General features: G+C 41.7%; 1 protein-coding gene across 2 annotated transcripts in view; it reads left to right on the top strand.

Annotated features, from left to right (window-relative positions):
* The first annotated feature begins 2,039 nt into the window (after positions 1-2,039).
* Positions 2,040-12,684, top strand: part of LOC137521087 (calcium-activated chloride channel regulator 4A-like) — a 73,506-nt gene continuing 62,861 nt past the window's right edge. For both annotated transcript variants that reach the window (XM_068239870.1, XM_068239869.1), the window contains exon 1: positions 2,040-2,211. In XM_068239870.1, the coding sequence (XP_068095971.1) occupies positions 2,053-2,211 (159 nt within the window). In that variant the 5' untranslated portion in view covers positions 2,040-2,052. The remainder of the gene's footprint in view (positions 2,212-12,684) is intronic.

Here is a 12,684-nt window from a genome sequence, read left to right as displayed (position 1 = left end):
AGTGCAAAGCACTGCAGTAGGCTCTTATGCCGCACACAAATTGCACTGCACCACTGTGTCAAAGGGTCCTCTAGCGTATCAATCATAAGAAGGAAAATCAGGTATTCACTGCAAACTTTGCTTCCAACTATGTTTCTTGTTACAAGATATAAATTAAATGTTATTATGATTAGCATTTCTCCTGGCTATTTCACTTTTACAATTTCCTATCTGGATCATTTCTGCATTGTTGTTACTCTTGCTCAATAATAGTATTGAAACCCCATAACAAGTATAGTGACCATTTCTGATTCCTCGCTAGTAAAGACCGGCCGGCTAACTTCCTCATGACATCAGGATGCTCTGGCTCCACCCACAGTGTCCTGTGTACGCTATGGTACTGTTTTTATCTCTTTATGTGAGCTTAAATTAACCTCCCTGGCGGTATGATTATTTCCAGATTTTAGGGTCTAAGAGCCGTGCAATTTTTTTTTGCACCCTTTCAGACCCTAAAATCACGAAACATGAACGCCACCGGAAAGCCTGCTCTAAAATACATACAAGGGGCATTTCTCTATGTTTCCCTTACTGTATCTCCAGTGCAAGAGTTAAGGTTCACTTTAAGGGGCCAGAGACTGCTGGTACTGAATTGGTTAAATTACGTGTTATTTTTATTAGACAGGAAATAAAACAACAATTTCGTCTTTGTAAAAAGCAATGTGAATGTGATCCAATAAGGGTAACTTTAAAAGTCCCATCAATGACTCACAAAGCTCCCTTAATTTGGGAGCAGAGCCAGTTTTTAAGTGTCTCGATTTTCTTTGTAAATGTATCAGACCCAACAGGGAGGAGATATTGAAGGCAGCTTATTGGGGAGGAGGCAATTTATCTTTATAAGGGTCCAATAGAGTCAGCATGGAGAAGATATTGAAGGTTATGTTTGAAGAAGCGGCAATCAGAATAAACTGTCTTCACCGACATGAAATTGCACATTAGACAATCTGCATTCTTTAATCAACATCATATTACACCATATTTGGCCACATGTTTTACTCAAGGGGGACTCCTCAGGCCAGATAGAAAGTAGCTAGCAGTGCTGCATATTGATGGTCAAGCAGATGCACATTACTTCGAGTTGATGCAAATTTTTGCAAACTTTTATGCAGCTTGAAAATGAACCAATCAAATTTTACCTCAGCAGGATTTGATTGGCTCATGTTCAAGCTGCATGAATTTGCATAAAAATGTGCACACATTTGCATCAACACGAAGTTATTTGCATCTACTTGACCATTACTAGTGCTGCATGATGTTTACTGAGTCCATTAAGGCAGTTCAAGTTATAAAACTTACAGGATTTGTTTTTAATTAAACACATAAAACAATAAATCCTCTGTTAATTTCATCATATTATATAATGATCAAGGCCGGGGACATTTCTGGGCACTGGCTGTCCAGGCAAAGGTCTGAAGCACCCCTGGAGAACAGGGTGCAATACAGCACCCTCTATATTATTATTCTGTTTCAGGTAGTCTGTCACTCTGCAGTGAACAGTCAATATATTCCAGCTTTTGCAGTGTCTATGTGATGTTTTGGGGCTTTCCAGTATCTACTATAGCTTAATCATCGGTTAATGCTACCCCACTCACCCTCCCCTCTCCATAGTGTGTGTGTGTGTGTGTGTGTGAGGAGTGGGGGGGGGGGGGGCAAAGGTCATGGCACCTGGGGTATCAAATATGTCAGAAATGGCCCTGATAAAGCCACTTTGGCTTAAATAACAATTAATTAATTGCGAGTCATATCCACATACTGTACATAAGAATTTATTGATTGAATAATGCATAGAACAAATACATTTTTGCAAGGATAATAAGGAAGAAACAGCCAAAAATGAAATATGGGATTTTCCCATGTAACTATGCTGTTTAAAGACATAGCTTTATTGCTGGAATTTCTTAAGCAAAGTTCAAGTTAAAGATAGATAAGAGCTCTGTGGTCATTCATAAATACTGTATATATAGGAATTGTTCCAATGCACTACACCTGAAGGACAAGGGGGAAATATCCTACACCATGGCATTAAGGAACATCCTTGTGTTATTTTTGGTATTTGGAGCTCTCTCTGCAAACAAGAATTCTATGGTAAAGCTTAATGACGGAGGATATGAAGACATTGTCATTGCAATTAACCCTGCTCTAAAGGAAGATCCACAAATTATTGAGAATATTAAGGTAATAGTATATGATGTTATTTAGGATTGATAAGCTCTGGCAAAAGTTAATTTTTAAATACTCTATTCACAAAGAATGTATGGTATTTTGTGAGAAGTAACAATTGTGTTCTGCCGTTTCAAATCATTATTTTTTTAATTTAAAGAGACACTGAAGCAAAAAAAATAAAAAAATCATATAATGAATTGGTTGAGTAGTACGGATATCTAGAACATTAGTAGCAACGAAAATATTCTCTTTTTTTATTTTCAGTTATATAGTCTTTTTTATAACATTGCATCATTCTCTAATATTTGCAGTTTACACACTGCTCAGCATTCTAAATGATTTTAAAGAACTGGAGAGTGTACTATTGACCTGTCCTCTGCAAGGAAAAAGAAGATACAGTGACTGACAGTTGAGATAACAAGCTGCAGAAGACAGAGCTCTCTGTGACTTTGAAAGTCATGGAGCTCAATGGCTCTTTTGCATACTACAACTGGAGTTTCTTAACTCTTCCTGTACTGGAAACAATATTAGACACATATCTCTGCTCCTAATGTTTTATTTCTTAGCTGTACTATACATACAAATCATTATATCATATTTTTTTCCGCTTCAGTGTCTCTTTAAAGCTCCAATTATATGGTGTGAAAAAAGCAAACAAGCAGTAGGGCATTGCTGACCAGTTCAGCACTGCCCTACAACTTGTGTTCACAGTAGCTATAGTAGAGTGCAATGCATACCACTCTGCACCAACCCAGCTGCTGCCCAGACTACTCCTTTACTTGCATAGTGCCAGTTCACACTAATGGAGGTGCAGTGTGGTATCATATTACTATTACTCTAGTATGTATAGTGCCGAAATCTTCTGCAGCGCTGTATAGGATATATTGACTTGTCACTTAACTGTCCCTCAAGAGGGGCTCACAATGTAATCCCTACATCTCCTTCATAGTCTAGGGCTACTTTTTAGGGCAGAAGCCAATTAACTTGTCTGTATGCTTTTGGGGAGGGGGGAGGAAACCAAAGTGTCCAAACAAAACTCATGTAAAAACATGGAGAACATACTTGCAGACAGTGCCCTGGCTGGGATTTTAACCAAGGACCCAGCATGTTAACCTATAGCGTACATATATATTAATGGGGATACACTGCACTGCTCAATATCCTCATTTAATAGGACTATACATTAGCATTCTATTACCATTGGTTCCTGGTCCCCCTCCCTTTCTCTTCCTTAGAGTAACACTAGTTGGTAGACTATTTATTTTCACTTGGTGGACTATTAGAAAATCTATCAGGTTAATTTTTGTTGACTGCGATTCTCATGTTAAGCTTCCTATTTCTTGTATTTGACATGCACGCTCCAAAGATTTTGGAGACTTTTAGGTGACAGGATGTATGGTTCCTTAGTAGATTTTCTGGCTCCAGGGAAAGGATTTAGAATGTCTGGTGTACTGTGGTCCCCTAGGTGCTACAAGTGCAGAAAGTGAAGAGAAATCCATCCTATATCCATTCACATCTGTGGGAGCTGGAGCTAACATCCTCCACTTCTTACATACTATAGATGGTGTTAATGCAAGTAAAAACTCTGGCATGTGCCAATGGCTTCGATAGTTTCCTTTTAAAAGGAGAGAAAAAAATGTATCCATTATAATATAAAGCAAAAGCTTTGAAATCAGGAAGAAAACATTTATGATGAACAAACTAAAGTAAATTAAGATATTTTTTAGTCTATTAGGTTTATCAACACACAGTATCACCCTTGCTTACAATAATGTTTACGCTTTAGCTGATAACATAGTACAGTGATTTGTAGTATCAATTGCGAGTGAGGTCTTTTCCAGTATTGATCTAGCCGTACACTTATTGATTTTTCCCTTCATTATCTGGATGATTAAATCACTCTGGTCGAATCTGCTAGCAATCAAAGCAGTGGGCAGCCCAATCAATCAGCCAGAATTTATTGAATCAGTCAATTACTCTAGGCAGGAGAAATTGATCGATCATCAGCAGCAGATTGACGGAGCTGGGAAAAAAGGGCGCAGGCAGCTAGTGGACAAAAAGGGCGCCGCCATTCACTCCCATAATAAATAACGTTTAATGGGCGCCGAGCAGGAAAAAAGGGCGCCGGAGCTAAATAAAGTTTACAAACGGCGCCCGGAGATGTTTAATGATTTATAACTGAGCTTGTGGTGATTTACGTTTATAAAATGCACCAGTGCCGAATAACGTTTATAAAAAATACTAAACATATTTATCTTATTTAACTAATTAAAACATTATTTAAAGTTTTATACTGTTTTTAAAACATTATTCACAAAATAAAGCGATCAGTACGTATTGTAAATTGCAATATATTTTTTTGGAGTCACAATTTGTAAAACATTATTATCCACATAATAAAGCGATGACTAAGGGTGGTGGTTAGGGTTAGGCATCATCAGAGGGGTCTTAGGTTTAGGCACCACCAGGGGAGTCTTAGGTTTAGGCACCACCATGGGGGTCTTAGGTTTAGGCACCAACAGGGGGGTCTTAGGTTTAGGCACCACCAGGGGAGTCTTAGGTTTAGGCACCACCAGGGGGGTTTAGGTTTAGGCACCACCAGGGGGGTCTTAGGTTTAGGCACCACCAGGGGAGTCTTAGGTTTAGGCACCACCAGGGGGGGTCTTAGGTTTAGGCACCAACAGGGGGGTCTAGGGGTTAGGGATAGGTACAGGGAGGGTTCTGTGTGAGAGTAGGCTTAGGTATAGTTTTACTACAATTTTAGTAATATATACTAATGTTTTACAACACTTATTACGAACGTAGTTATATTTATATCATTGTTATAAAGAATATTTTCAGATTTTATTATAAGAACAAACCATAAATGAAGGTTATTCACAATAATATACAATTATAACAATTAATCATATATTATCGTTATTTTAATAAATGTAATTCTAAGTTTCACTTTTGAAACAGGGAAGATTAAAGTTTTCACAATTGCCGATTTCATAAACATTATTTAATGATTTATAAATTTGTTAAACATTATTTGTAAACGAAATATAGCACACTATTTTTATAAACGCTATTAATGATTAATTATTAATTAGCGTTTACACCCCGCGCCCTTTTTGTCCGGGCGCCCTTTTTGTACGTACGCCAGATTGACAGCACATAGCGTTGCATATTGGATCGAACAGTGCAACACTGGGGTTCCATACATTTTTCATAAATTTAATTATGAAATATTTTAAAGTGAACCAAGCACCATTTTTAGCACCCAGGGCATCTCCATAGTACATGAAAAATGCATGCCAACAACATGCCACTCATTATTAAAATAAACGTCCATTTTCCTTTATATTTTACATTCAAAGTTTAGTAATTAAGTTTTATTAGCCTACTTAAAGGGGAACTGAAGTAAGAGGTATACAGAGGTTTCCATATTTATTTACTTTTAATCAATACCAGTTGCCTGCCAGCCCTGCTGGTCTATTTCTCTGCAGTGGTATCTGAATAACACCAGAAACAAGCATGCAGCTAGTCTTGTCAGGTCTGACTTTAAAGTCTGAAACACCTGATCTGCTGCATGCTTGTTCAGGGGCTATGGCTAATAGTATTAGAGGCAGAGGATCAGCAGGGCTGCCAGGCAACTGGTATTGCTTAAAAGGAAATAAACATGGCAGCCTCCATATACCTCTCTCTTCAGTTCCCCTTTCAGCAGGCCTGCCCTTCCGTCCTCGGCCGCAGAGATTTCAGGAAGCTAATTGTTTTATTGCATACTAGAGAAGAGTGAAAGGTGTGTGCTTCTAACCAGTTTCACCTGACTTATATACTGGCTATCTCAAGTCTATTAACTAATTTAAACTGACTCTCGTCTAATTAAAATGGCAAAGCGGTTGCATGCTGCATCCCCCTAACAGATTATACAGGATCTAAGGCTACTTCCCTCCCATTCCTGCAGGAGTTGACCCATGCAAATTCTTGCATCTCAACAGGGGCGCCGCGTGTAGGCCTCCTTGTGCCCCCAAGAAATGAGCAGCCATTGCCTGGGAGCGCCGCAACTGCCTCTCGGGGTGGGGGGGGGGGAGTTGGGGGGTAACACATGGATGGTACACCCCCAGACGCTGCCTACGCCTAGGGAGGACCATCCATGCTGCCCCCCCAAAAGGATATATGCTCTACTTCTGCGTTATTTACTTACCTGTAGTGCAGGGGTCTCAAACTCAATTTACCTGGGGGCCGCGGGAGGCAAAGTCAGGATGAGGCTGGGCCGCATAAGGAATTTCACAATCGCGGCGCATCGCCGCCTCTGCCCGCCCCTCTCACTCTTCCTTCACAGAGAGGGGTGGGGAGAGGCGGCGATCCGTGCGGCGATTGACGCCAGGAGGGGCAGAGCTGAAGCTGAAAGCTCTGCCCCTTCCAGGAAATGCCAGCGGATTGCCCCCCGGGCGATTTGGGGGATCTGCAGCCCTTGTTTAGCGGTGGGGATGCGGCAGATTACTTGGGAGCACTGAAGCGAACTATAAGGGAGATTTTGCCAGCGAGGGCCACAAAATATTGTATCGAGGGCCGCAAATGGCCCGTGGGCCGCGAGTTTGAGACCCCTGCTGTAGTGCATAATTCACATCCTGGGAGCAAACACACCAATGATGGGGCGAAAACCTGTCGCTTCTGTCAGATTTCTACTACCTACTGTAAGTGACAGCATCATAGGAGAAAAGTAATTTATGGCTCATTTTACTCTAGAAAAAAACATATTTCTTATTTGTCTATGTTTGCACATATTTTAAATGTTACAATTTTTCGCCATAGTGCCCCTTTAAGTCATGGAGCCGATTTGCCACCATTAACCACTTGAGGACTGCGGTGTTAACCCCCCTCCCTCCCCTAGTGACCAGGCCATCTTTACTTAATAGGCCCACTGCAGCTTTAAGGCAAAGCTACAGGGCCGCACAACACAGCACACAAGTGATTCCCCCCTCCTTTTCCCCCCCACCAACAAAGCTCTCTGTTGGTGGGGTCTGATCGCCTCTACATTGTTTATTTTTTTTAATCAATATTTATTTAAATGATTTTTAAATAAATTTAACCTTTTTTTTGTTTTCACTCATTCCCCTCCCTCCCCCCAGCCAATCACACGATCGGCTCTCGTAGGCTTCAGGCTATGAGAACTGATTGCTCTCCTGTGGGCCAGGGGGACAGCCGTGTCACACAGCTGTCCCCAGTACAGGGCTGCTGCAGATCACAGCGCTGTACAACAGTCGCAGCGCCGTCTAACAGTCTCCCGAGTGGCGATTACCGCTCTGAGACTGAAGGCGGGGCGGAGCTCCGTCCCCAAGCAGGAGATGCGAGTGCATCCTGCGTGTGCTCTCTTGCTAGCCCCATAGAAGACCGTTAACGCCAATGGGCATTGAGTGCTCCTGGGGCTGCCGCACTGCTCACGCCAATTGGCGTGGAGCAGTCGGCAACTGGTTAAACCAACAAAATGTTGATTCAAACCATACCTTGACTAACTGTACACAGTTTACTTTTAGGGCTCATTCACACTGAGTGAGTTGAAGTGAGTTTTGATGCACTGCACATCATGTGCATTTTACATGATAACGTGAACGCCCATAGACTTTCATTTTATCATTCGCACTACAATAGTGAGTTGCTGTGCAGTGCATTTCAACTCGCTAGGAGGTAAAACTCATGGAAATGCATGGCAATGCATGGAAACGCATAGCAACTCACAAACTCATTAACACCCATTCATGAGTTTTATTTTCAGGCATTTTAACTCACTGACTAGCGTGAATGAGCCCCAACTAAGTTTTTATTTCAAAATGGTAAAAACAGGAAACATATAAACATATTGTACCAAACCGCTGCATCATGACATATTCCAGAGAAGGTCTATATGGAGTATAGGCAGCGCAACAAGTCCTGCTTTACATTTGCAAAAGTTGATCAATGTAAATTAAAAAAGTAGAACCCAAAAGGTTTGGCTTTTAAATAACATAACATTAAGCACAATAAACAGTCTACAAGAAAAAAAAGACAAAAAAGAAAAGATAAAGAATACTATTGATTTGTAGACCAATCATCACAGTTTCAATAAAATTTAGGCAAACTATCAGTCAAAGTGGGCTAAATATAATACATAGTCTAACCTCCTAGCCTGGACAGGATTTGATCAAACTTTTCTACATTTTTTTTTGCCTGGAGTTAAATCTCTGCACACGATGAGATAGAAATGTAAGTGCTATACTTGGTTGAAGGATAATGCAAACATGAAAGGTAGGACACAGTACCTAAAATTTTATCTACTAGCCCAGAAATTGAGGACTGGAGACGTGTTTGTATCACAAACATAAGTGTAACGATATGTGTCAGCAAGTAACAGAGTTCTGATTATTAGGTGATCTGCAGTATCACCTATAATACAGATATATACCTGATTATATGGTGATCTGCAGAATCACCAATAATACAAGTATTCCAGACAGCTAATGTGATAGCTACTAGCAAAGTATAGTGCTTGGTGCAACAGTAGTACTGATAGGTTTAGCTATACCTCACCAGAGGAGCTGGTGGGTACTAACAGTACAGAGCCCCTCACCAGAGACAAGGGCCCTCTGGTGAGAGTAAAGTGGTCAGACTAATCGAGTTGGCAACAGACAGACAGATACAGTAACAAAATCAGAAGGCAAAGGCAAGAAGGTTTTAACAGGCAGAGTCGGCAGCAAGATCAGATGGGCGGAAGTACAGAATCACTGAGCGGAAGAGTAATCAGAACGAGCCAGAGTCATACACAGATAATATACAGTATATCACTTATAATTATAGCTATCAAACAATTCCTATCTCTGTGTGAAATCCCCGGCTTCCTCCCGGATCAAAGCACACCGGATCTATCTAAGGTCTGAGCGCTAACATGAAGTAGACAAGTTGCGAGTGATTCGGCAAGGCTTAAGACGCAGAGGAGACCCTTCCGGCACGCCCACTACCATCAACCAATGAAGAGCGGCGAGAGTCTCCTCTGACGTCAGCCGACCGGCCGGTCAGCTGACGCGCCTCCTCCCCGCATGAGGGTCCTGTCTGTGCGCGGGCAATGCAACCCTATGTGCTGCTGACAAACCCATCCTCGGCGTGCTAGACGCCCGAGGCACGGATAGATCGCTAGGCAGGGAGATGGAGGCAGCTGCCGTGGTATCGCTGTTCACCGCAGCTGTCTCTTCCATGTTTGTTACAATAAGTAAAAAAAAAAGATTGCCAAGGAAAATAACAAAAAGTTCTTTAGTAGGGGCCAGTCGACGCAGGCACAGTCCGGCCGTGCGCACCCCCCTGTCTCGCTCCCGTTGTCGTGGATCATCATCAGCCATTTTTTTAGTCCTGCTCTAACTACAATCAGAGCAGAGGCGAAGTGGAAGGCAGAGCGGCAGTAGCTTGTAGGTAAAACATTCAAACTAAACCTGTAAAGCATCTCTACATTATACAGATTTGCACTGCTTGGCTCAGGATATCTACGGTAGAAGCAATATTTTCAGCATCTCTGTGTGTAGCATCACTGTACTGACCCATTCATTATACAGAGATAAAGAATGTGTGTGTGTGTATGTATGTGGGATTCTGGAACACATTGAGGAGGATGCTGGGGATGCATTTTTTAACTTTACACTCTACTTCTGCTCATTCATAACTTCCTGCCAGGAAGTTAATCCAGATCATTGTTAGATCAGTTCCAGAGCACAAAAGGCATGTTGGTGAAACAGTCTGATAGTCTCACATATGGGCTATGTATATATGTAACATCTGGTGAGGTCTTGTTATTTTGTTTTCCCAAAGCACACCTGAACTGGGGGCGCATGTCCTTTCCCGGCTGTGTGTGTCCTCAAACACACTCCTGTAGCATGGCAGCAGTAACAGCCACTGATTAGCAGACACCATTGTGCCAGCAGCAGCAACAGCCACTGATTAGCAGCTGCCACTATGTCAGCAGTAGTAGATGACACTGATTAGCAGCTGCCACTATGTCAGCAGTAGTAGATGACACTGATTAGCAGCTGCCACTATGTCAGCAGTAGTAGATGACACTGATTAGCAGCTGCCACTATGTCATCAGCAGTAACAGCCACTGATTAGCAGCTGCCACTATGTCAGCAGTAGTAGATGACACTGATTAGCAGCTGCCACTATGCCTGCAGGAGTAGCAGCCGCTTATTAGCAGTCGCCAGCAAAAGCGTGTGATGGAGAGGTGAACATTGGCGTGATGTGTCATGGCTTGAAAAAGTTTGGGAACCACTGCACTAGGGGGAACAGCACCCAGATTTTTGTTGCGTTCAATGCTCGTAGTCCATATCACTCACTGTTACCGTCACTCACCTGATCGACCACAGTGGCCCGATTTTGGCCCAAAATTGGGCTTATGGTCAATAGGGCATACTCTTGGCGGAAGTGATTTTCATCATATTCGATAATAATTATCGAATCAGATGGTCGGTCGGCCGTCAAGTTGAGATGTATGGCCACCTCTATTCAGCAATTTGATACCAGGTTAGTCAGTCACAAAGAGCTTTACCTCCTTTGAAATGTAAAGAACCTTGGGGTTGATTTATTAAGCTGCGCTGCTAAAGCAGGGCAGTTTAATGACAGGATTGCGAGTTATGCGTATACTACGCGTGGTAGTGCAGCGTAGCTTGTGCTGCTAACTACCTTGCGCTCCTTCTAAGTAATGTCCACTCCACTGAACCCGACCTGAGCCCCGGCAGGCCAGTGGCTTCAAAGGATGTGATTCCTGCATGTTGATTCGCCCAATAATCTGCCTGTCAAGTGACAGGCAGCCTATTGGCCCCTGAAAGTGCGTAGCCTATTGGGCCAATGAAAGTGCAGGGATCACGTCCATTAAAGCCACTGGACCCACCGGCTCAGGGCGGATTCGGTTGACTGGACGTTACTTAGCAAGACCACGAGGTAGTTAGCAGCACAAGCTATACTGCACTACCACGCGTAGCGTGCACATAGCAGCGCAGCTTAATAAATCAACCCCCTGATCACTCACTGCTTAGATCTGTAGTATCAGTTGAGATATCTTTAAAGAGATAGTATGTAGAAACAAAAGGGCACTTCCAGTGGGCAGGCTTTTTGGAATTACTCCCCTAGTACATCTCTTTGGAGTGTTTATATACAATATGCAGAAAGGTTATAGCCAGTTTGTTCATTATGACCATCGTAGTTACATTCTGAAGTAGCTCATAATAAGCAGTCAGGCCAACTATAATGTGCACACCAACATTCATCTGAAGGCCTAATAGGTGTATTTTTTTTTTACATAAATTTTCGATTTGTCCCTCTTGTAATCTTTTTTCTGTATTTACTCATCAATATAAACCTGTTCAACTTAACCACTTGAGGACCTAGGGCTTTCTACACCTTAAGGACCGGCCACTTTTTTTCCATTCAGACCACTGCAGCTTTCACGGTTTATTGCTCGCTCATACAACCTACCACCTAAATGAATTTTGGCTCCTTTTCTTGTCACTAATAAAGCTTTCTTTTGGTGCTATTTGATTGCTCCTGCGATTTTTACTTTTTATTATATTCATCAAAAAAGACATGAATTTTGGCAAAAAAATGATTTTTTTAACTTTCTGTGCTGACATTTTTCAAATAAAGTAAAATTTCTGTATACATGCAGCGCGAAAAATGTGGACAAACATGTTTTTGATAAAAAAAAACCCATTCAGTGTATATTTATTGGTTTGGGTAAAAGTTATAGCGTTTACAAACTATGGTGCAAAAAGTGAATTTTCTCATTTTCAAGCATCTATGACTTTTCTGACCCCCTGTCATGTTTCATGAGGGGCTAGAATTCCAGGATAGTATAAATACCCCCCAAATGACCCCATTTTGGAAAGAAGACATCCCAAAGTATTCACTGAGAGGCATAGTGAGTTCATAGAAGATATTATTTTTTGTCACAAGTAAGCGGAAAATGACACTTTGTGAGTAAAAAAAAAAAAAAAAGTTTCCATTTCTTCTAACTTGCGACAAAAAAAAATGAAATCTGCCACGGACTCACCATGCCCCTCTCTGAATACCTTGAAGGGTCTACTTTCCAAAATGGGGTCATTTGTGGGGTGTGTTTACTGTCCTGACATTTTGGGGGGTGCTAAATTGTATGCACCCCTGTAAAGCCTAAAGGTGCTCATTGGACTTTGGACCCCTTAGCGCAGTTAGGCTGCAAAAAAGTGCCACACATGTGGTATTGCCGTACTCAGGAGAAGTAGTATAATGTGTTTTGGGGTGTATTTTTACACATACCCATGCTGGGTGGGAGAAATATCTCTGTAAATGACAATTTGTTAATTTTTTTTTACACACAATTGTCCATTTACAGAGATCTTTCTCCCACTCAGCATGGGTATGTGTAAAAATACACCACAAAACACATTATACTACTTCTCCTGAGTACGGCGATACCACATGTGTGGCACTTTTTTGCACCCTAACTGC

This window comes from Hyperolius riggenbachi, chromosome 6 (assembly GCF_040937935.1).
Source record: "Hyperolius riggenbachi isolate aHypRig1 chromosome 6, aHypRig1.pri, whole genome shotgun sequence".
In the NCBI taxonomy this organism is placed as follows: Eukaryota; Metazoa; Chordata; class Amphibia; order Anura; family Hyperoliidae; genus Hyperolius; species Hyperolius riggenbachi.
This window is presented reverse-complemented; position numbering and strand designations above follow the sequence as displayed.